The sequence below is a fragment of the Pogona vitticeps genome, chromosome 4, assembly GCF_051106095.1.
Source record: "Pogona vitticeps strain Pit_001003342236 chromosome 4, PviZW2.1, whole genome shotgun sequence".
Lineage (NCBI taxonomy): Eukaryota > Metazoa > Chordata > Lepidosauria > Squamata > Agamidae > Pogona > Pogona vitticeps.
The window spans coordinates 57122447-57145744 of NC_135786.1; the positions used below are offsets into that span (position 1 = coordinate 57122447).

The 23298-nt window shown below is 42.4% G+C and overlaps 2 protein-coding genes across 10 annotated transcripts in view; one reads left to right on the forward strand and one right to left on the reverse strand.

Moving 5' to 3' along the window:
- KIF21B (kinesin family member 21B) overlaps positions 1 to 11154 on the forward strand; it is a 78915-nt gene extending 67761 nt beyond the window's left edge. For 2 of the 4 annotated variants that reach the window (XM_020805275.3, XM_020805276.3), the window contains 8 exons: positions 1009 to 1145; positions 1751 to 1931; positions 2747 to 2911; positions 3352 to 3469; positions 4122 to 4292; positions 4789 to 4988; positions 5910 to 6128; positions 7528 to 11154. In XM_020805275.3, the coding sequence (XP_020660934.3) occupies positions 1009 to 1145; positions 1751 to 1931; positions 2747 to 2911; positions 3352 to 3469; positions 4122 to 4292; positions 4789 to 4988; positions 5910 to 6009 (1072 nt within the window). In that variant the 3' untranslated portion in view covers positions 6010 to 6128; positions 7528 to 11154. The remainder of the gene's footprint in view (positions 1 to 1008; positions 1146 to 1750; positions 1932 to 2746; positions 2912 to 3351; positions 3470 to 4121; positions 4293 to 4788; positions 4989 to 5909; positions 6129 to 7527) is intronic. The other 2 variants (XM_020805278.3, XM_020805277.3) reach the window with 1 other exon arrangement.
- Positions 11155 to 12948: 1794 nt separating this feature from the next.
- Positions 12949 to 23298, reverse strand: part of INAVA (innate immunity activator) — a 50658-nt gene continuing 40308 nt past the window's right edge. For all 6 annotated transcript variants that reach the window (XM_072997464.2, XM_072997465.2, XM_020805317.3 and 3 more), the window contains exons 7-10: positions 22858 to 23092; positions 21491 to 21664; positions 19553 to 20267; positions 12949 to 13777 (exon numbers count right to left, since the gene is read on the reverse strand). In XM_072997464.2, coding sequence (XP_072853565.2) covers positions 13685 to 13777; positions 19553 to 20267; positions 21491 to 21664; positions 22858 to 23092 — 1217 coding nt within the window. In that variant the 3' untranslated portion in view covers positions 12949 to 13684. The remainder of the gene's footprint in view (positions 13778 to 19552; positions 20268 to 21490; positions 21665 to 22857; positions 23093 to 23298) is intronic.

Sequence of the window (23298 nt, forward strand, 5' to 3'; positions counted from 1 at the left end):
AGTAAGTTACCAGAACAGGGGAAGAGAATTCTGTGATGCCCCCCCTACCTTGACCTGTCCTTTAAACAACTGTTGTCTGTTCACCTACTGTTCCTTGCCTGTCCCCATTTATTCAAATTAGAGAATACATTCATCCTGCAAAAGTGGTTAGTGATCAAAATTGAAGTCTTACCAGCCACAGGGTAGGGCAGTTATGCCATGCATTGTTTGAGTAGCGACATGCTTGAGGCTGGGCTCTGATCTGTGAAGGCAATACATTGTTATATGATCAGTCATGTGCTTCTTTTAACAGTTGACATCATGCCCTCATTGTACCAAATAGTGTTTAAATAACTGTGAATTTTTGAATCATGTGATCATTAAGATCAGGGGGGAAAGATGCTGTTTATGTAGATGCCGGTGCCTCTTGGCAATGTTGCTATCAAAAATAAAACTACCATATCTTAATTCAGTTGCATCCTGACCTTGCACAAAGGAAACCTGAGATTCCAGTTGGTATGAACTTTTCAGAAGCAAGGCAGCAAATTGAAAATACAGTAACTTTGAGCTGTTGAGAGGGAAAGGGGCTTTGTTTCATTGGCAGGGCACCTGCTTTGCATGCAGAAGGCTCAGTTTTATCTCTAATGTCTGGAAAGACTCCTGTCTGATCTGCTGTCTGTTTAGATTCCATCGAGCAGGGTGGAGTTCTTACAACAAGGGAGAAGTTTATGTGTGATCTTCTACTACTCTATTCAGTGTTCACATTCAGATAGGTGTTACCAGTTTACAGAGTGGCTATAATGCCAGAGGAAGACACTGTATATCTTCGTTATTATTGCCAAACACCATGCCTAGAACCTTGTGATATGTTCTTCAGCTTGATTCTGCATCTACTTGATACAGATCTAGCTCCTTTAGCAGGCCATGTCTGCCTCCTGAGCATTCCCCGGTGCATGCTTGTCAAGATTTCTGCTTGTTCTAGCTGTCAGAAGCATCACTTTCAATGTCTCCCTTTTTCTCCCATGCAAGGGGCATCATTAACCCAGTGGGAGGTTCCAGGAGTGCCCGAACAGCCCCACTGCAATGCATCTCTGTGGCAGAAGGACATACCAAGCCTGTGCTGTGCCTGGATGCTACTGATGAATTGTTGTTTTCTGGATCCAAAGGTGTGTGTGTGTGTGTGTGTGTGAAAGGACAGGAATCATATCTGACACTTTAGGCCTAACACTGGTCCAAAAGTTATGATAATGGTTTGAAATAACCTTTTGTGACACCGTGTATGTATTACATCGTTCCTGTGTGCCCTTAAATTGCCCCCAACTCCCTGGGATTTTATGGATTAATGATTTCCAAATGGTCCTATCATTAACTCAAGTGTCATGAACATGTGTATTCAACCAAGTCCTTTTTAAATACATCACACTTCCACCGTTTTCTGGAACAAGGAGGTATCATGTATTACTGCACATATAGAGATAAAGCTGGGAGTATATATCCTTGGAGGGTTTTTTTCCAGTGGTAAAGTTATTAGTTGGCAACCTGTAGATCTTTAAAGGCCATGTCTTTCCCTAGAAAAAAAGGAAAATGTGCATCTGTTGGAGTTTTTAAATCTGCTGTGTGCGTTAAAGCTTCCTGCTTATGGACATTTTTAAATGTTAGATACACTTTAACGGATAATGTTTTGGGTTTTGGTGGAGCATGGTGTCTTCTGCTGTTTATTGAGACGCAAGACCAACAATGACACAACTTAAGTCTTCTTTTCTTTCCAAAGATCGGAGTTGCAAAATGTGGAATTTAGTGACTGGCCAGGAAATTGCTTCTTTGAAAGGCCATCCAAACAATGTAGTCTCCATAAAGTATTGCAGCCACTCTGGCTTAGTATTCACTGTCTCTACCTCTTACATCAAAGTGTGGGACATCCGAGATTCTGCAAAGTGTATCCGCACTCTCACGTAAGTAGTTGGAAGCCCTTGTTTTTCAAAGTTTTAATATGGTCTTGTAGGGGGCTTAGGCACAACTGTAGCCATAATTAGCATGGCCATCTATTAGGCTGAAACATTCCTTGCATCTTTAGATAGAGATGCATCAATCTGTCACTTTCCAGTTTTTCCACTTGAAGGCTTGTCACTCTCTTTTACATAGGACTTTTCATTTTATAAAAATACATAACATGTATGAATCGTTTATATGGATTTCTACCAATGTAAACCTTTTTCCAAGCATATATGCCTAATATTCTGTACCTATCCAATTGCTAAATTATGGCTAAAACTTGGATCACATTGTATTGGTACTATTTTATAATCAACATGCTATTTGCTTTCAAACAGACTCATGTGATGCCCATTAATTGCTTCCCAAACCTAAAAGCAAGTATAGATATGTGATTTTTTTAAAAGCCAGTTCAGCCCTATGTTCTGATTTAGACCTCAGCTAAATCAGAATGTAGCATGGCAAGAGATTTAGTCCTTTGCCCACCAGCTGTCCTGATGGGAATGACAGCGCCTTTCCCCGCCCCAGTCTACAGTGGGAAGAACTCTTGATTATCACTGGGACGATGTCAAGGGTGAAAAGGTTCAAGCCTCTCTTTCCTCGTGCCACTGTCCTCATTCAGCTTGTTCCCCCTACAGACAGCCTGTTTGCTTCTAAATACAGTAAAAATAGAAATAGTCTACCATAGCTAACCACATGATAAATGTGGTACTTCGTTTGGCTTTTCCTGCCATCCATAGCTATTTCTGTGTCATTCATTCTCTCTGTCTCACAGCTCATCAGGCCAAGTGATTACTGGAGATGCTTGTGCTGGGACCACTACTCGCACCATCACCAGTGTGCAAGGCGAGCACCAGATCAACCAGATTGCACTTAACCCCACAGGCACCACACTTTATGCAGCCACCGGCAATTCCGTCCGCATCTGGGAACTGAACAGGTCAGAGGGAGAGCTGGAATCTAGGGCTAGGGAGGAGCTGGGATTCTTCACCTTGACTACAGTTCCCATCATGCGGCCATGCTGTTTGGGTGCAGATGGGGGCTGTAAGTCCAAAACATCATTCTAGCAGATGGTGGGTTGGGAAAGGCTGAAGTAGAGTATCTGAGAGTATTTTACAGAAGGTTATATGGGATATGAGGTGGATTGGGGAAGGATGACCATTAGTATTCTTCCTGTCCTGTGGTTTTGTTAGGTGTGCAAATGGAGAACTTTGATCTGCCTGTAGTTCCAAGGTGTGGCAACATTTGGTTTTCTATGTTTCATTTCCTTTGTGTTTTAGGGTTTCCTGTGTGGTTAAAGAGGACAGGTACGCTGGTCTTGCATACCAACCTCTCCCCATAGATAGGTTCTCACCATTATCTCCTCTCTTTTTTGGCTAGGTTTCAGCCCATTGGAAAGCTGACAGGCCATATTGGGCCTGTGATGTGTCTCACAGTGAACAGAACGCCAAGCAACCATGACCTGGTCATCACAGGATCTAAAGACCACTATGTCAAGGTATTAAGACATAGTGAAGGCATTGTCACCAGCATCCTTAAAACATTGTTCCCTTTCCTCACCCTTGGCAGCCCAGTCCTTCTCTTATCCTCTCCATCTCTGTTGGCATGTTTCTCATTTAGTTATCAGTGGGGAAAAAATCAGTGTGCATTCCCGCACCCCATAACTTCAGCTCTTGATACAGTGAATACTGAGTTTGTTCCCTCTGTACTGGCATCCTTTATTTGTTCCAACCTTCAGAAGAGAACCTGTGTCAGATAGAATAACACACCCCAAGCTGTAGAGCTAATCAAAATACAAGTACTTGAGCATCACACTTTAGTCTGAGTGTAGTCTAGAACAGACAGAATAAACAAAGTGGCTAATGTAGGTTCTTTCATTTTCAACCTATCATCCTCCACTTTACCTTCAGCCAGAGAGGAATGGAGCAGGCAATAACTGAAGAAATTGAAGCTCTACCACAGTTAGCATTGATTTACAAGATGCTTGCTGTTCATTGAGAGATGACTTAATTGGAGAACAAAGCAGGAACAGTCCCTAGGACTGTGCTTTCTTCCCGACACAGAGTCCCATTTTTACTAAAATTTGAGTGTGATTGATTTTGTGGGGGCTGCATTTTCTGATTGTCTCCTGTTTTCTGTTTTTTGGACAGATGTTTGAGATAGCGGAAGGCATTGGTGGGAATGTTGGCCCCACCCACAATTTTGAACCTCCACATTATGATGGCATTGAATGCCTAGCTATTCAGGGAGATGTTCTCTTCAGTGGTTCCAGAGACAACGGGATCAAGAAATGGGACCTGGAGCAACAGGAGCTCATCCAGGTATGTAAGGGGCACGTGTACGGTTTGGGGCACAGATTCGGAAACCCCAGTTGTTGGGCATAGTTCAACGTCTAGTATTAAGAGGAACACCTACTGTTTTTTTCTGAGTAGAGATTGATGATAACAGTGGCAACTCTTTCAACTCGTCATGTACATGGCCAGGCCAGGATTCTGTTAGCTCATGCAAACACCAATTGTCCATGCTTTCCCTCCCTTCTCTGTGTGAATCTTTTAAAGACCACTTGAATGACTGGAAATCAGTGTCTGATAAAAGAACGTATTTTACACAATTAGCTGCCCCTGCACCAAAACATCTATATAACTCTTTATTTACCTGACTATAATGGTCATCAGGACTGAAGTTCTTTTAAATTTCTTAGTTTTTGTTTATTGCCCAGCTCTGTCTGTTGCGCTTATCTTGAGTACACCCCTATCAGAAGCCTTAGGTGTGTCAGCAGGCCCTTGTTAATTCCAATAATCATATCCCTGTTTCCAGCAAATTCCCAATGCACATAAAGATTGGGTGTGTGCTTTGGCCTTTGTGCCTAGCCGGCCCATGCTGCTGAGCGCCTGCCGTGGTGGAACAGTGAAGGTCTGGAACGTTGATAACTTCACACCTGTTGGGGACATCAAAGGGCATGACAGTCCCATCAACGCTATCTGCACCAATTCTAAGCACATATTCACGGCTTCCAGGTGAGTTTCTTGCTTCTTCTTTGCCTTAGAAGGGTCCTAATTTTCTTGCCCAATTGATCCCATCATATATAGATAAACTGATCCAAATAACAAAGTTTTGTTAGAGGTAAGCTGATTGCAGACCCAGGTGTCTGGTTGAAAGAGGAACCACAAACAGCCATTGCTGTTCACTGAGCCTGATCTATGATACAGCATTGTGGAATCTGCTAGAGCCATTGACTGTGTTCCTTGGAACCAAAGGACAGATTTCTTGTGACAGTTCCTCATACATCCCCAATGAGATCTTGCACCTTCCTTGTTCATACAGTCATTTCCAAGAGTGATTTCTTCACCACTTTACAAAGGAGTGCCTTTTTATACCTCATGACTAGCACTTGGCAACTCAAGAATCAAATCAGACGTGCCATTAGAAGAAGAAAACACACCAGGAGTTCAGCCATGCAATCCACTCCTAGCATATTTGAATGCAACCTCGGCTATTATTTAAATTCTGATGACCCATCAGAAAGCAAAACAAGCTATTTTGCAAGCTAAGAGATCAAATGACCTAATGGGGTTGTGATCGGTCAGCTTTTAACACTTAAGGAATTTCTGTTTCTAATGATGAGCTCTTTGTGGCATCTAGTTCAGCACCAACTCAAGAAATACAGGCACACCTCCCTGACTAAGGGTTGAGTCATGTGGCTTATCTCACTGATCTCTAAGTGGAAGTAGCCACAATGTCTTTCTGACAGAGGGATTCTGACGGAGTTGGGAGTAAGGTTTGACAAGAATACATCCCCTGGGAGGGCCACCCAGATCACAACACTCACTTTCTTCCCTTATGGAGCCTCAAATCTCCTCTTTTCCGACCATGTTTCTTTTTTCCTTTTCTGTCTTTCTCTTTCTTTCTTTCTCTCTCTTTCTTTCTCTATGCCACAGTGACTGCCGGGTAAAGTTATGGAATTACGTGCCTGGGCTCACCCCCTGCCTTCCACGACGCGTCCTTGCCATCAAGGGCCGTGCTACCAGTCTGCCTTGACCCTCCTCCTGTCTCCTCTACTCTCCTGCTTACTTTTTCTTACTATGTTCTCCCTCCCCATTCCTTCTTTCTCCTTCCTACCCCAATCTCTGCGAGCTGATCTCAGCTGCTTCTTAACGGTATGCAAAGCTTACTTGCTCTTCTTTCCCTTTAGGGAAGTTAAATGAAGGTGTTTTTTTAAGGGAGATGTCACTCCCTAGTCCACCTCCAAGGTGGATATTAAAAATCTATTCCAGGGTCCTCTGATTTGCCAGCTTGGTTACATTACTTAAGGATGCATGCTTTACTTAGCAGTCTGTCCCACTGAAATCGATGAAATTTGCCTCCAGTAAAACCTGGGATCATGGGATTAGTAAGGCTCAATGGGGATCCATATTGTTCCATGAGGAGGTAACCCAAGCACCCCACTTTGCAGCCTTGTTTTGCAGTAGGTGAAGGTGCTTAATGTTTCTCCATACTACTACAAATGGAGGAGCAACTTCTAAAACAATTCCAGTGGCAATGAAAAGAATTGACCTTGACCAATTCAAATGTATTATTAGTGTATGTGAGCAAGACTAATGCAATATACAGTAGGACCTCTTGTATTTGTGGGGGATTGCTTTCAAGCCCCCCACCTGAATGCTGACAACAGAATAATAGTTACTATGCTAACTATACATAGCATGGTAAAAGAAAAAAAAATCCAGGAAAAAGCATTTTCACCATATATTGGCATAATTCACCACTAGAGGGAGCTAGAGACTGTGCTATTTATTCTAACAAGAATGTCTCTGGCTCCCTCTAGCAGCCAGTTCTAGTAAATACATAATGAAAATGCATATTTCTATTTTTTTTCTTTTAATAGTTTTAGTATTTTCAGACTGTGAATAAGTGAAGCTATGACTATGGGGGTCCTACTGTAATCTTGCAGACTGAACATAAATCACATGTTACATTAAACATACTTTTCAAAACCTAGGGGAAGGGGTACTTAAGCTGCTGAGTTTTGTTTTGAAGGAAAAAGATCAGGGACCTTGTACTGCTTTTGTGCTAAGAATCCTCCCATCCACCAGCTGCTGCTTGCATCTCATTTATTTATTTATTTATTTGATTTATATTCCACCCATCTGGTATATTCTACCACTCTGGGCGGCTCATGACACTGTTTGCATGGAACAGCACTTGAATGAGCAAATAGCAGCTATTTATTTTCTTTTTAGTATAATTTGTTTCAACATTTTTTCTTTTAAAATTATTAATACTGGGAGAAAGGCAGTCTAGAAATGACACAAATAAATATAAATAAGTAAATATTTGCTGGGGCAGAGAGTCAGCATGGAGCTCTGGAGTGGAGCACAAAGCAAGTTCAGTGTCCATGTAGTTGGTTATCCTTCAAAATAAAACAGGTCAGCTTATAGATGGTTTTTAAAAGTGTGCATTTTCATCTTATGTCTTCCTTCCCCCCCCAACTCATACTGTGTTCTCCTTTTGATTTCACAAACCTCCTGCTCTCACCTTTCAACTTTTGTTCCCTAGTGATTGGACAGTAAAGCTCTGGAGTGCAAGGAAGCTACTGAAGAGCAGAACCTAGAAGCCGGAAAAGAATAGCTATAGCCACCAGAGCAGTGATCACAGGAAGAAAGAGGTGGTGCCCTTGTTAAGCCGGGCTTTCTGTGCTTTGAAAGAGGTACTTAGCTTTGGGTTGGAATATTGCATGTTCAAGGCTTCAGGAGCAGATGGTACTCTGGGTTTGGTACTGTGTACGTTAGCTGGATGGTGCGAGGGATCTTTCCTTTCCAGTTTCCATGCTTGTTTGGATTTTGCAGTCCCACTGAATAGTAAAGTGAAGCTGTATCTGGCATTACCAGCCAAAAGAGAAGGTGAAGCCAAGGCATTCCAAAGCAGTTCTCGAGTCATCATAATCCATCTGCTGCACTGTGAGACCTCTCTTGCAATCTGTGAAATGCTCTGCAGTATTGATAGGCTTGGATATTTATAGAACAAGGATTTATTAAATAAAGAAGCAAGATATCTCATTCTTCATTCCATCACACTTGGAGGAGCCACAGGTGTATTCTTCTGCTGTCCAGGAACTGTCTTTCTGCTGCTTATGCCTTTGTGGTGAAATTGCCTAGGGAAACATAGGCCATGCCAGTTGCTTCCCAGATCCATTTCCTGCACTGCTGATTGTCTTATTTCTTGCTCTAGTTAGATCTTTCACGACATTTTAAGAAGTGCTGACTTTCTGTTTCCCTTCCATCAGTGATGGACTTTTGTTGTTAAAGGGGAAGGAATGGTGGTGGTATCAAAATGAATCATGTTAATATGAGCACAGACGCATCCCAACTTTCACATCAAAAGCAGAATCATCTATAGATTTTCATCCTCAAATGCCAGATGGATATACAGTTGGTGTTTGTATGTCATAGTATCACAGACACTCTGGAGAGGACAACCTTAAAAAAGACAATCTCTTGTAATTTCAATAAGACCTGTACAACTGAATTTGGAAGGATCGTTATTATCACTATTCCAGCTTCAGACCAGAAATTAATACAGACAAAAAGGGTCTTGAGTGCTGGAGTGTACTTTGAATTCTTACTGCAAATTTCTCCTCAGGTGAATCTGGAAAAATCAATATTGTTTCATTTTGTAGAGTGGTTTTATTTTGTCCTCTTGCAAAATGGCAATGATTATAGAATCTGAGTTTCTTCCTCTCAGATAGAGAAAGGACCCTTTTTCTGGGAACAGTAAAGTGTGGTGAGTTCACTTCTTCCTTTTTCAAACAGGGTAAGAAATATTTGTGCTGCCAAACACAAGGGTGTGGCTGTGCACTCCTGTGTTTGGGGTGTGTGAATCACAGACACACACACACAAAAGAAAGAAAAGAAGAAGATAAGGAGCTTGCCCCTGTTCATCTCATCATCACCACCGCAGCATCTCTATCTGTTTACACTTCTTTGAAAGGCAGTCTTCCTAGACTGTTCAAATTTATACCGCGACTGTAATAGTAAGAAAAATAAGCAAGCGAGTCTTGGTTTCTGTGTTACACTCATCTTGAACTTTCACTTGATAATTTGTCAACCTACTTGAGTTTACTAATGAACATCAGCTCAAGCTCTTGGTGAAAGCATCACTTTATGAGAGAAGCTTTCGCTAATGTAAAATGTTGCAGGGCTGCCTAGGCCAGTTTCTCAAGCTCTCCTCAAATACTTCATTTCCTCAGTTGGTATTGTATGTCTGGACTCTTTCACACGCAGCAGCAGCAGCTTTCATCTCCTAGCCGTCAAACTTCAGCAAAGCAGCTCATGGATAGACAGATGTGGACAAGCTGCCTTCTGAATGCTTCAGACCATTCTGCATTGTTGGTCCTGGTTTATAAAAGTTTTCTGCTTTAATAAACTAGGCTGGATATGAACTTTTCCATTTACATGCATTGTGAAGATCCCATTTCCAAGCAGTGAAGCTGCGGATCATTCCTTCTGCTTAGGAAGTTGTACTGTAATTCTGTATGAGTGTTCTAAAAGTTCTGTGTATTGTCTTGTGCATTATTTGGGAGTGGGGAGGGAGCAGAAAGGAGGGGAGTGTTTTGTGTGAGTGAGTGAGTGATTCGAAGAGGGCAAGGACTTGTTTTGAGTTAACCTACCTCATGGTCCAAGATGTTTGTTTCTTGTGGTTTTTGTTTTTATGTTAATGAAACTTGAACTGGTTTGGGGAAACGCACATTATCAGTGGCCCTGATTTCTGAATGCAAAGAGTGGCATCAGCAGGTAGAAGGCAGGGAGGAAACGGCTGGGCTCTGTGCTTTGTCTTCACTTGTTGGTTGGCTGATGATGTTCAGGTCCAGGGCTTCTTATGTCCACCAGCTGCACCATTTGAGTAAGCTGTTCTTAAGTGTTAAGGCTAATATTTATTGAATCATGATGTCTTTTTCACTCTTCTCTTAACTTCCCATTCTGAACTAAGACAGGGAAAGGCTGAGTGGTTTAAGTCTTGGAAGAGGTACATTCTTCCATTGGTTGTGAAACTGGCACAGTCCCCATTCCCTTCACACAGAGCTACCTAAGATACCTTGTCTGGTATTTAGGGAAGCTGGTAGTTCACCTGTGAATGTTTTCCTTAAAAATCTAGGAATAGATTGTGATTAGCTGCACACAGTTCACCTAAAAGCCTTCCTACATTCAGTCTTGTGGGAAGCTGATGTAGAACAAAGCATATGAATTGACCTGTAAAATAATACTTGATATAGCTGAATTAGTCAGCCAGAAAGCACTCTTCTGTCGGTTAAGTTATTGACCATATTGCCCTATAGTTCCATATGCCTCAATGCTTCTTCTGGCATGTTGGCATGGAATTAATTTCCTCACATTGGAGAAGCCCCAGCACCACTTTCTTTACTAATTACTCCCCCCCCCGGTTGCCCCCACACACACAAACACATGAATATGGCAGAAATTGCAAATCTCTAGAACGGAAACTGGACCCAGTCTAGGGAAGCTGTTCTATCTGTATTGCTAAACAGTGTTTACCCTCCTGAGGGACATACTTGAAATATACCGTTGACAGATTAAAAAGGATTCTATGTCTAGTGGCCCTTGATGTGATCAAGTGTGTTCATTAATGAGACTCACAAGTGGCTTTACATAATCTGCCTGGTTTACTAGACAACTCTGGGAGATTTCAGCCATGCTAACAATAGTGTTTCTAAGCCACAACATTTATATATGCGGGAGATCTTCTAGTGACCGGATAATATACACTCTCCCTGCAGTCTCAGTAAGGGAACTCAGGGAAAGCCTTCTTGCATATGAATAATCATAGGGTTGGTCATTTGCTCCACCATTTGGTCTATATATTATTTCAAATAGCAGGTGCCTTTTCTTGGCTTGAAGGATTTTATTTAATTGGCAGTGGGTGGTTTTTTTTTAAACAAAAGGCTGGTACTGAGGTGGGGGCTGTATCATCGGGCAAAATGGTCTTGTCTATGTATATATATATGTCTCTCTGTGTGTGTGCATCAGTGTGTGTAAGGATAAAGGTATGTAATTATTTTATACCTCTGTGTAAATAGTGTAAGTTATTTAAGGTTCCTGATGTACATGGTTTTCCAATGAACGTGCTGTTCCTACCCTTAATAAATAAAACAAATTTATTAAAATTAAACCTGAGAATTGGTCTTCTGGGGAAGGGAAGTGGGAGGAATTAGAAAGCTGTTAGTAATATGGTAAAAGGGCAAGAATGAAGATGGAGCTGATGGGGAATCTGGATACTTATATGAGTTTGAGTACACAGTTTTATGGTAAAAAGCCCAGAAACCAAGAGGCTAAGTAGAATTTAGATCACAGCTTAGAATCAAATCTTCTTAATTAAATGTTGCTACTTCTGTACTTAAACTCTGGTGTGTTTTGGAGTTTAAATACTGTAAAACATTGACTGCTTCCAAAGAAAAAGCTAAAGCAAAAGTACTCTACCACATAAGAACTCAGATAACATATTCTATTCAAAATAAAATATTCAAATACATTTAACACTGTTTAGGGCTAAGTCTGGGCCACCTTTTGCAGACACGGCACCTTGAAAAGCAAGCTTTATACAATATGATCAATACAAAGAACAGTGTGTGCTGCAGATAATGCACATAATTCAATCCAGTACGATAATTAGCAGTTGGACAACATCTCTAGCTTACCACAAAATGAAAGATAGTGATTAATGAGAGTTGGGTGCTTGAAAATTGTCTTGTTTGCAACAACAGAAGATAAAACCGAGGCATGAAAATATGTAATGTTTGTGTTCTTTCAGGGACTGTGTGACACAAATTCATATTAAATAGAAATTCAGCATTTTGAGAATGTGCTCCTTTCTTTTAAGTGAGCCATTTTGTGAAGGCAGGCTGATCTTATGGGCAATATTGGCCAGAGTGGAATGGCAAGGCAAAATCTTCCACTTTTTGAAGCATGCTGTATCATTTTCCTGCATTCCTCCTGGCTCCATTTCATGAATATCAAAACTAGATTCTATATATTGCTTAACTTGTATGATTTCAGTATATACAGGCTTCAAAATTCAGTTTTCAGTGGCTTGGATCTTTTGAACAGTGTTGATATTAATGTACAGAATACAGACAACCTGCTGGGAGGCAACAACCAGAGATTTTAATGATAGTGGTTCTGGTCTGGGGCAAAAGATGTTCATCCACTTTTATTGTGGTGATGTTGCCTCATGTACTTCATTATGGTTATTCAAGCTGCAGATCACCACTGGAAAAACTTTGAAAACTGTTTGATGGGACATTTAAATTGAATACTCAGTGCTCTGGAATACTTCCACACAATGCAGAGGCAATGAGAATGTCATCACTCATGTCTCATACAAGTGATAAAGGCCATGAGAAAATCATTAGTGAAACTTGCCAACCCCTTTTCCCCCTAAGTACCAAATGTCAGAAGTACAGTGTGGATGCTAGAAGATGTTATCAAATAGTTCAGCACCATGAAGTTTAATTGGTTTGGGTACCGATAGGGTTTTCCTACACATAGATCTTTTTAGTCAGTCAGACCTTGTGATTGTCAGAAGACTGAATTTCAGTCAGGAAGGCATGCTTGCCATTATGCTAAAGTACAAAGTTGAGTCGTGGCCACAAAATAATTGTGTTGTGTAATGATCTTGATGCCTTTCTGTATGATGGGCATACCCATCCTTCCTCTCATACCAGAAAACTGTAGCTGTTAACTGTAGCTGACAAAATGTTCATTGCTCTCTTATTTTGCAATAAATTAAACTGCTGTTTGGTCAGTAGGAGAAATGATCAGTAGATTTGTGTCAAACCAGTGACAAATGACTTGCATAGAGGGAACTTCCAGGGGTTGGACTCAATGGCTGTATAGGCCCCTTCCAGCAATTTGATTCTATGATTCCACTGCTTCTATGAAGTGATGAGTGTTACACAGATACAAAAACAGAGCAAACATGTTATATTTTACCCATAAAGATGGACCACTTTTCTGGTACAATTTTCCTTTAAAGCTGAAAATAAGAAATTTGCCATTCATACAAGAACCAAACAGATAGCTTTGAAGTATAGCAGTCTATGAAAAGACAGAACAATACAGCAGGAATGTGTAAATGAAACTAGATTCAAGAAGGCTTATCTGATGTTTTGGCTCTTTGCTGTGTGTAAGAATAAGGAAGAGAATACGGGAACCATATGTAGCAGCTGGGAGGACTTACACACAATCTACTTTCACAGGAGAAAGAGAATCCGTCTTGTTAGATGTGGCTGTTTCCTTAGATACCTTAAAGATCTCTAGAACAATCTCTAGACCCTGCTTTAGAACTTACAGGCACACGAAAATGTTTCCAGTACAAACATGAATAAATAGGCAGGCAGGCAGGCAAAGAGTTTGGTGGGGTCTCATTGTCTCATATATTGCACACAGCACAAGAAATCCCACTGTCTCAATGTACCAATCCCATTATATCCGTGCCTCATGGGAGGCAATGGGCAATGCTGAACTATCCTCTCCTGTGCTTTATAGAAAAGAGCCTAGGTGTTCTCTCCCAAACAGCATGAGCAGCAGGTCCAAGGACACTCATTGTTTTGAAGCCTCCTCTTCTTATCCTGGATTTCTGGACTAGACAGTCAGCCTGCTGACCACGTCAAAATCTGCAAAGTGGATAGGTTCATCAGCCTTTATACCTGAGTAATGATTTCTCCATTTTCTGGCACGTAGACCTGCACAGGGGCTCCTTCTGGAGAACGTTTCAGAACATGGATACGTGGTACCTGCAAAGGTTTAAAAGACTTTAATATTACAGCTGTAACCAGGAAAGCTCCTCTGTAGCATCTCCGTCAGGGAGAATATCTTTCTCTAAGAAACTATCAAGAACCTCCAGCTGGAAGATTCCTAAATGATTCAGGAAATTATAATTTGTGTTGCTCTCTGCCTATAAAATCAGTTTCTCAGCTGTCTTTAGGCAACTGAAAAGTAGCGTTCCCAGGGTAACTGCTGCTATTCCTTCAATCTCTTTTGCTAAATTAATTCAAGCTTTTTAAAGGAATTTCCTGTAACAGAGTTTCAAGTGCTCAACAAATATTGATAAAGCACTGCACTACCTAGACATTGTAGCAGCTCCATTTAAAAGTTTTTTGATCACATCACTATTAAGGGAAGCCTCTACCTGAGATCTCAGAGAGGCTGCCAGGCCAGACAACATTGGCTATGTGGACCAGCGGTCTGAGTACTGAGCAGCTTCTTAATTCAGCATTGTCCTTTGTGAATCTAAAACAAAAACCTCAAAGAACCACTAACTAGTATGTGAGATGTTACACAACTGTTCTAATGCTCACACTGAGAAAAAGAAACTATTCTCATGGTTTTTCTACATTACCTAAGGAAGTTTCCATTTCATCATTTTATTCATGAGAACCAGAGACCATACACTTTCATGAACTGTCCAAAGGAGATTTGAGGTCAGCAAAGTCCTCACCCTCAAAGACCCAAAAAGCCAAACTACAAACAATCCACATTTGCCTCAAACAATGGATTTTCAACACTGAATATCACGTTATAACCATAGATGTATCTGATACACCAGTGCTGGTGGCTTCTGAGTTCCACTGAAAGTAGGTCAAGGAGACACATAATGCACAATTGGACCTGTCAGAGACCTGCTCGTCTTGCTCAGGCAGCTCTTTGAGTAGCTGAGAGCTGCTAGATGGAAGTTTTATAAGTAACCACTAAAGAGGAAGGGAGGAATCCAAGAGGCAAGCTCTTGCTTGCATGGTGTGGGCCTTTGCCCTGTGCTGCGGGCAAGGGAGATGCCCTAGAAGGAAGGAGCTGTGTTTCATTGTGCAACAGTTTCGTATCCAGGGGAAATAATTCCCAAAAACAAACTCAGGGTGCACAACATGCAGACTTTTCACTGAGTATATTTCCTAAGGAACTCAGGTAGCGTAAATACACTAGGAACCTCCCAGCATACAATGCCCTTGTCGCCAACTCTCAGGAGCATTTAGCAATGCAAAATTCACCATCTAACAACCTGCCCACAAAGCATACAACCAAGGACTTAACAGAATGAAGGATTGCTAGACTTTGCCGAAACTACATAACTGGAAGGGGCTCACGAGAAAGAAACTGGTCAGTGGTTGTTGTGAGTTTTTCGGGCTCTTTGGCCATGTTCTGAAGGTTGTTCTTCCTAACGTTTCGCCAGTCTGTGTGGCCATGGGCATCTTCAGAGGCCACAGAGACTGGCGAAACATTAGGAAGAACAACCTTCAGAACACGGCCAAAGAAGCCGAAAAACCCACAACAACCATTAGATCCCGGCCGTGAAAGCCTCCACGAATAAACTGGTCAGTATTTAATATTTGTTAATTATCAGGAAACATTGAATTTCCTCTTTGCAACAGACATAAGGCAATGCATCCACAACTCTCATACTCAAATGACTTTTAGTGCAAACACATGTCTGGAACAGAACAACAGGGATGTTAAGCAGACAAATGGCTAATGGGAAAAAGCTAGGGTGACCAATTGAAAAATAAGATAGGGTTCCTGTAACTTTAACAGTTGCTTAAAAGAGGGAATTTCAGCAGGGGTAGCTTTTAGTGAAAGCTAGACCTTCTGATATGTTCCCCTCCATATGATCATTATAGATGCAGGTACCCTGTCCTGTTTTTCATCTGATCACCCTAGAAAAAACTGAAGTATCCATTCCTCTTCTCCTTGAAATCCCTCCCATATCAACTCTTTTTCCTTTTTTAAATGGCAGAGGGCCATGGTTGCATATAGTGATGTGTGCCATCTTTTTGGCTGAGCATTATGCTCAATGTCCACTCCCAGAGGTGTTTTCAGGATATCTGAAATCTTCGGGGCGGGGGAGAGAAAGAATGATCTTGCACCTTACCCACAACTAGTGAGCTCCTGCCTTTGTACTAGCAATGTGAGAAGAGTTAATTGCCAAAAGTATCCGATGAACCTCAGCAATTTAAAAGTGTCCCTTTTTAATGTGTAGGAAGGACTTCAGCCCTGTGACCTCTTCTGTATTCCTTTTTATTTGGCCATGACAACAAAGCATCTCAATAGGGATGGGGTGGAGGGGAAGCAGCCTCACTTTCTCCCAAGCAAATTAGATGCTGTTACGGGAGTATCTCAGAGGTCATGGACTTTGGCTTCGCCAAGGCACTGGTGGCACCATTGGGAAAATGGAATTTCCATGGGTCTTTGACACCAGCCCAGCAAGGACCAAAGTGAAGTCCGTGTCACTCTGCTTGGCTGGAAGATCTGCAGCAAGCACTTACTTCTGCCGCCCCTCTCCCAGGTCAGATAACATATGGCAGTCATGCTCCCAGTTATGTCATCAGCCGATCAGCAATGACCTAAATGAGGCCTGAAATGAAGTGAACTGTTTTCTGGTTAAGCAAGCAAAATAGCTTAGTATGTTGAACTCGGGGGGGGGGGGGGGCGGGGAGACATTTTCCTGCCTTCAGTTGGGGGGTGTTATCTTGGAAACAGTGATGGTATCAACTAATCAATCCAACTAGGCTGCGTGAAAGCATTAGTAAGGGAAAAAATACCAAGTCGGACAGAACAAAATGTTTCCTGAATGGCATTGCCCTCCCTGTGAATACATGTCTTCTGTGGCCTTATGAAGCCTCCACCAAATGCCAAGGGGAGACATTTTGAAATGAAAACATTTGTTGAAAAGAACAACAACAAAATATATCAGGTTCATGGCGACTCAGTGGTTTAGGCACCTGGCTGCAGAATCAGAGGATGGGAGTTCAAATCCCCCACTGGGCCTCCTTGACAAGAGCTGAACTTGATGATCCACAGGGTCCCTTCAACTCAGCAGTTCTATGATGATGATGATGATGATATCATTATCATTATCATTATCATTATCATTATTATTTGTCCTTATTTAAATATGAAATTTATTTATTTATTTGTGCAAAAGTACAGTGGTGCCTCGCATAGCGAGGTTAATCCGTTCCGGATTAACCTTCGCTATGCTGAAGCATCGCTGAACGGGGCAGGGATTTCCACTGGAACGCATTAAACATCGTTTAATGCGTTCCAAATGGGCCAAATACTCACCGTTCAGCGATGCTTCAGGATGGCCGGCAGCCATTTTCGCGCCCTCGCCTCGCTTAACGAGGGCGCGAAAACGCTGCGTGCGGCCATTTTGGGCCATTTCCAGGCTTCCAGCGGCCATTTTGGCCGCCGAACAGCTGATCGTCGGGGTTCGTTTTGCGAAGATCGGTAAGCGAAACGCTTACCGGTCTTCGCAAAGCGAATTTTGCCCCATTAAAAAAACGTTGAGCGATCGCATTAGCGATCTGAAAAAATGGATCGCTATGCGATTTCATCATTATACGGTGCGCTCGTTAAGCGAGGCACCACTGTATACTATTCATTGCATTCTGATTTGCAAATTATAGTGCTAACCTGCTTTAGCAAACATGATTGCATTGGACAAAATGATAGATTTCTAATATGTAGTCATAAGGTATGATTATAAATATGAAATTATTATGCAGCTTCTCTCTCTCTCTCTCTCTCTTTCTGTCTCTTTTAAGGCAAACAAGCCCAAGCAGATTAGGCCAGGGCCTGTGTAGTGCCAGGAGTGAATATGTGTAAGCACACATTTTGAAACCCTGGTATAAGGGAATTTCATTCCGACCCTTCATATTGAAAGAACAAAGAAGTTGCTGGCTGTTTCTGTGCAGGCCATCCTCAACAAATGTATGTGCTGGCCACACCATCTGTGTGCTTGGCAACTGCATGAAGGAAGCCTGCATGCCTACAAATATACCCATGGAGAAGTGAATTACACTGGACCTCCTTCCTGTTTGGGGTTAAGCAGTACCAGGAATATATGCTTGCATATGTGTAACGTCTCTTCACAAGGCCAATGTTCATGGGGGGAGGAGTTGCTACATACTCTGATTCCATGATAACTCTGTAGCATACATACATCTTATAGTCATTAAGTCTATAAGACAGAATAGCAAAATGCCCCAGTGTGTTTTACTTGGTGTGCTGCTTTCCCATAGAATTCAAGCATACATACCTCAGTGCACGAAAGCAAGCAATAAGTTATAGCAGCTGCTTTTTCTTGACTCTATGGGTAGCTCTTAGCTTGCACTGAGCAGGCCACGATTCTAGGCTTCCTCCTACAGATTCTATTGACCCATGTGGTGGGGTGCGGACTAACAGCTTTCACTCAAAAACAAGTGGGAGAGCAGGCAGACAGACAGCTTAGTATTTGGTTCGCTTTTGAGGAGGTTTGATTCACCCTATTTTCCAGCAACCACATGTGTTTTCAAGAAGAAGATCCATCTCATAGCCTTTTAACAAACTGTTCTGCTCCTTTTTTGCGAACACTAGGGCTGCAGTTTGTTTGGTGCAATTGATAGTGCTCCTGATTATCCCATACTATAGCCCGGCTGGTTGATTAACCCGCACCGAAATAGAGCTGTGGGCAGTGTTATCTGAGGTGACAATCCTGTCACATATTCATTACACTGTGACATTAAAAGGGAAGAAGGAAAAAGCCCCTCTTCTATTTTTGACTTTTTAAAAAAATCTCTAACTGACACAGCACAATTCTAATATATTGGAGGTATATTTCAGTACAGTATGTATGATATGTATACCACGCTAGGTTCATGCACTGCTCTAGCGCTATGTCACTTACTTTAACAAAAACAGGCAGGAAGTTGCCTTTTTTCATTGTTGTGGAATAACAGACATAAAAAGGCAGGGTAGGAGGGATGGGGATAGTGATGCTAATAATCAAAAGGAGGACAAATTGAAGCAATCCCAAGAGCTGTCTGGATCCTTCTCATGGGAGAAGAAATACCTCCTGTGTGAATGGAAGGATTGCTCAGTACCAGATAAAATAGATTGCACTAAATATAAGAACCTTTCAAGCGTGAACAGGACCACTTCAACCTTCCCATCTAGTCATGCCCTGAGATGCATGGGGAAGTCAAAATGTGCTGAATCTTTTTTTAAGGAGCACAATCAGGTGATGTGCACCCCTACCTTAGAGGCTCCTGCAAGGCAGGAAGTAGATAGCACTGTGGCTTGTGGTTTTGTTAGTGGCACTTATCAAACTCATTTTCTAACCTCCCCCCACCCCCATTTTTCCATGCATATGGGCACTGACCATTTTGTTACAAATGTGATTGATCCATATCAATCCACCAGATTTTCAAACAGTTCACATACGTACTTCTTTATGGCAGGAACGAGCAACAGTGGATCTCTGGATGTTGCCAGACTGCAACTCTGATCAGTTCTACCTAGTGCAGTCAATTATAAGACAGGATGGGAATTGCAATCTAAAATCTGGAAGGCCACAGTTGCCCATTTCCTGCTTATAATGAAAGAGCTCATACAGGGATTAGCTAATGTGTTTGCCTTGGTTACATTAGCTGAACGTCTTAGCCAGGAGTAGCTGGCTTGTAAGGGGAGCTCTGGAACAATTTGGAGACAATCACAAAGAAGATGTTCCCCTTCTCCCCAAGGCTGCATTAAATCTGTACCTGAATTTGCTGCCCCACAGAACAGCCAGAGAGCGGCTCTCTGCTTGCTCCAGTGCGCATGCGGAAAGCTCCTTGCCGGTCCAGTGAACGGGGCCGTGCGTTACGCAGCCGGGTCCGTTCATGCCATGACTTTAGTTCTTCTGTCACAGCTGACTTGGAGAGTGTCCGAGAGCCCATCGGGGGGCAGTCCTTCAGGGAGGGAGTGCGGACCACCCTGCTGTGGGAAACAATGGACCTCTGAAATCTAACTGGCACCATCTCTTCCTTGTAGACAAAGTAGGTAGAGCTGCCAGATAGAAAAGGTGGACGGCCATGGCAGAGCTCCATCCCAGCAGGTGAGTGGCCTTCAGGCACGCACTCCTGGGCAGAATAGAAACCTGAAGGGGACCGCAGCTTCTGAGGACCCTGACCAGGGCATTCCGCTTCATGTCCCTTGCAAAACCGGCTTGAGAAGCGATCCTCCATGGGCACGGAGGACGATGGCTTTAAGAAGGAGATGTCAGGGCTGCTGCTGCCTGCAGATGTTGTATAGGAAATGCTGGAGACATCAGAATTGCTGTCTTCTGAAGCAGAGTGAAAGGTGGGCTTGATGTCTGGGTTGAGCTTGAGGACAGAGAAGCAGTACTCAGGAACGGTAACCGTGTAGTAGGTGGGGCGCCTCCTTGGCAATGCACTCCGTCCACGGGACTCCAAACCTTCCCGGGATGAAGACACCCTGTTTTCCAAAAGAGTCTGGTCAAGATTCCAAAGGTCAGCAGCCTTTATCCTCCTGAGATAGATCATTATCCTATTCAGCTAAGAGGAATACAGTACAGTGGGACATGGACTTCAGCACCCTCCATAAATTTAATTCTGGCCATGATTCTTTCTGCTCAAGTATGACCTACACGTCCTCTCCCAAATAATGCCCAATCAGTTAACAGGTATAGGTTTTCTCTTTGTATGAAAGAAAGCTTTTTGTTCTGGAAAGGTATTGAAGTCCATAGGCCAAGACATACATACATACATACATACATACATACATACATACATACATACATACATACATACATACATACATACATACATACACACACACACACACACACACACACACACACACACACACACACACACACACACAGAGTGCTACCTCACCTAAATCATGGTACACGCAGGAGTGCTTGCTTTTTTTTTCCACATGTCCCCAGTTGCCTCTGAAGTAACCAACTGAACAGCCAGGAGGAAGTCCAATTATGCAATGGACAGCCTGGGAAACAGCTACCACCATTTGTGAGAGTGCGCTTACGCCATCCGATTCTGACCTAACATTCCGATGCCCTTTGATGGCAGCCAAACATCTGCTACCCAGGACAGATTCCTCATTCTGGCTAATAGTAACACACACGTGTTCACACTCAAGCTCATGCAAAATAATCTCTGAGAGCCTGGGTCTAACATATCCATATCGTGGACTGTTGCACTAAACCATTAGTGCAACTTAGGGATGCAAAACCTCCAGTACTGCTACATGGGCTTCACTCAATTTAGTGGGTGACACATTTTCCCTCCAAAGGAGGACGCTACCTTTTGGTGTTTTCTCCAGTTATTTCCTGTTTTCCCCACTGCCTCCCCACTCTCTCACTATCCAGGCCATGCCTTACCCTCTTCTACACTGCAACTATTTGTCATACAGATGGGCCTTATAACATCAGGCAAGAGCCATTTTGTGCTCAAAGTTTATCCTTCATAACTCATATTTTGGGCTATGCACCTTTCACAGTTCCTTGTTCCCCAAATATGTCACTGGTAACCAAACTCCTCTGAAAAGAAACCACCTTATGCTGTTTCTATTAAAAATTCAAACCCAGGTTAGAAATGACAGGACAAGGATGTTAAAGCAAAGCAAAAAAACATAACACAAAAAGCAAAACACATTACTCAAAGCACATACTATACCTGATGAGTTGAGATTGCCCTCTTCTTCCCAGGAACTCGGGCGTTGGTGGGGCACTGGAACCCACCTGTCTCCTTACTTCCAGCTTCCTAGAAGGGCCAAAGTGGCATGAAGACATCTCCACTGGCCTCGGAGCCACAGGGCTGGGTGCAGATTGGGATATCACGTCTGGACTGCTGTAAGAAAACCCAGAAAAAAACGACAAATTAGAAACCGCTTACTTGTTCGGCTTCCAGTTGCTGACACTGTTCCTTGAAAACACAGTAGTGGGAGGGTCTGACTAGGAACAGAGCACAGAAAAGCCAAATTTTTAAAGGCTAGAAATGCCAGAATTTAATGCCTGGAACATCAGAGAACATGCTGGTTGACATGGGAGTTATAGTCCTAAAAAGGACTATAACTCTTTGCAGGTTTTGTTCAGGAGGCACAGAATTCTTCAACCCAATTTCCCCATCACCCATAAGAGAACAAAAAAGGACCAGGCAGGTATGTCTATAAACATGGCTCTTCTGCTTTTGTGAACTACACTGGTAAGTTTGAAAAATAATTTCCAAGTTCTTTTCCTAACTGGACTACTGAACTGCAGGCAGTGATTTGTAAAGAGTATTTTTCATACATTCCAGTAAAGTGCTTTCTCTTATGCATTCTTGTAATTCAACTGTAAGAATTATGTTGGCTGAAATGAACATTCCATTTTACTTTATCCGGAAGATTTATATCCTCTCTTTCAATTTTACTGCTCTCAGGTTTACTTACAGAAATAACCATTTAAAGCAGCAAAGCAAGGTAAGAAAACAATAACAAAATGCAGGAGAGTTTTCTCTCTAAATCCTCCTGCTGTGTGTGCCCAAGCTGAATCAGAAAGCAGTCTGATGCCTCTCATACAATCAAAGAGATCAAAAAGCCCAAAACACTATCTACTGCAGCAAAACACCACCTAGTGCACTTTATTTATTAGGGAGATAACCCAGCTTGATTTCTTTTGTAGATCTCAGAAACAAGGGAGTCCTGCAAAGCAAAGCAATTAGCAAAGCAATTTCTATCACTGAGATAAATTTAGTGCTTCCATAGCACTCTTCCTAAGTTCTCAAAGTCTGGCGCATGCATTAATAACATTACAACAGACTTTTAAGGGAGCCTAGTATTATCTCAATATTACAAGCTAAATGCTCTTGAGATAACATTACAAATTCAAGAATGAGTTGAGATCTGATCCAATGACTTTAAGCCAATGAATCTCATTGTCATCAGCTGCATGACATTTCACCTGCTCGTATGCAGGCTACACGAACAGACTTCAAGATAGATATAAATCACTTTTTTTGTGGAGGGGGGGTGGAAGCAAGAAGACAGAGTGAACCCTCCTCACCTTGGCATGCTGCTGGACTCAAATGATTTCTTGGGCTTTTCATAGGGTTTATCCAGGCTGGTCTCTTTCCAGGGGCTGTTCTGGATAGGTGAGGATTCCACTCTGGCAACTTGGTAGTGGGGCTGTCTCTCTAGCAACTCAGGACGGGGAGGCTGAGCTGAAGAACTACTGGGTGGTATGGGATCAGCCAAAGCTGTGAGCTTTGAAGGAATACAGGTGTTCAACTCCTGGTGTTCTAAAAGGAGGAGGAGGAGTGAGGGAAGAATTAGCATTTGCCAACACTTCAATTTGAAATCCACCAAATCCTTCACTGCGCCTTCTCATCTTTAGCTTAAGTCAAACCAGGATGTTTAAGTTTAGCATACTCCAATCATCACAAAACTTTCTAATTTTGGACACCCCTGTACTTCAATCTTCTTCTGAGTCTCTCAGTACTTCAGA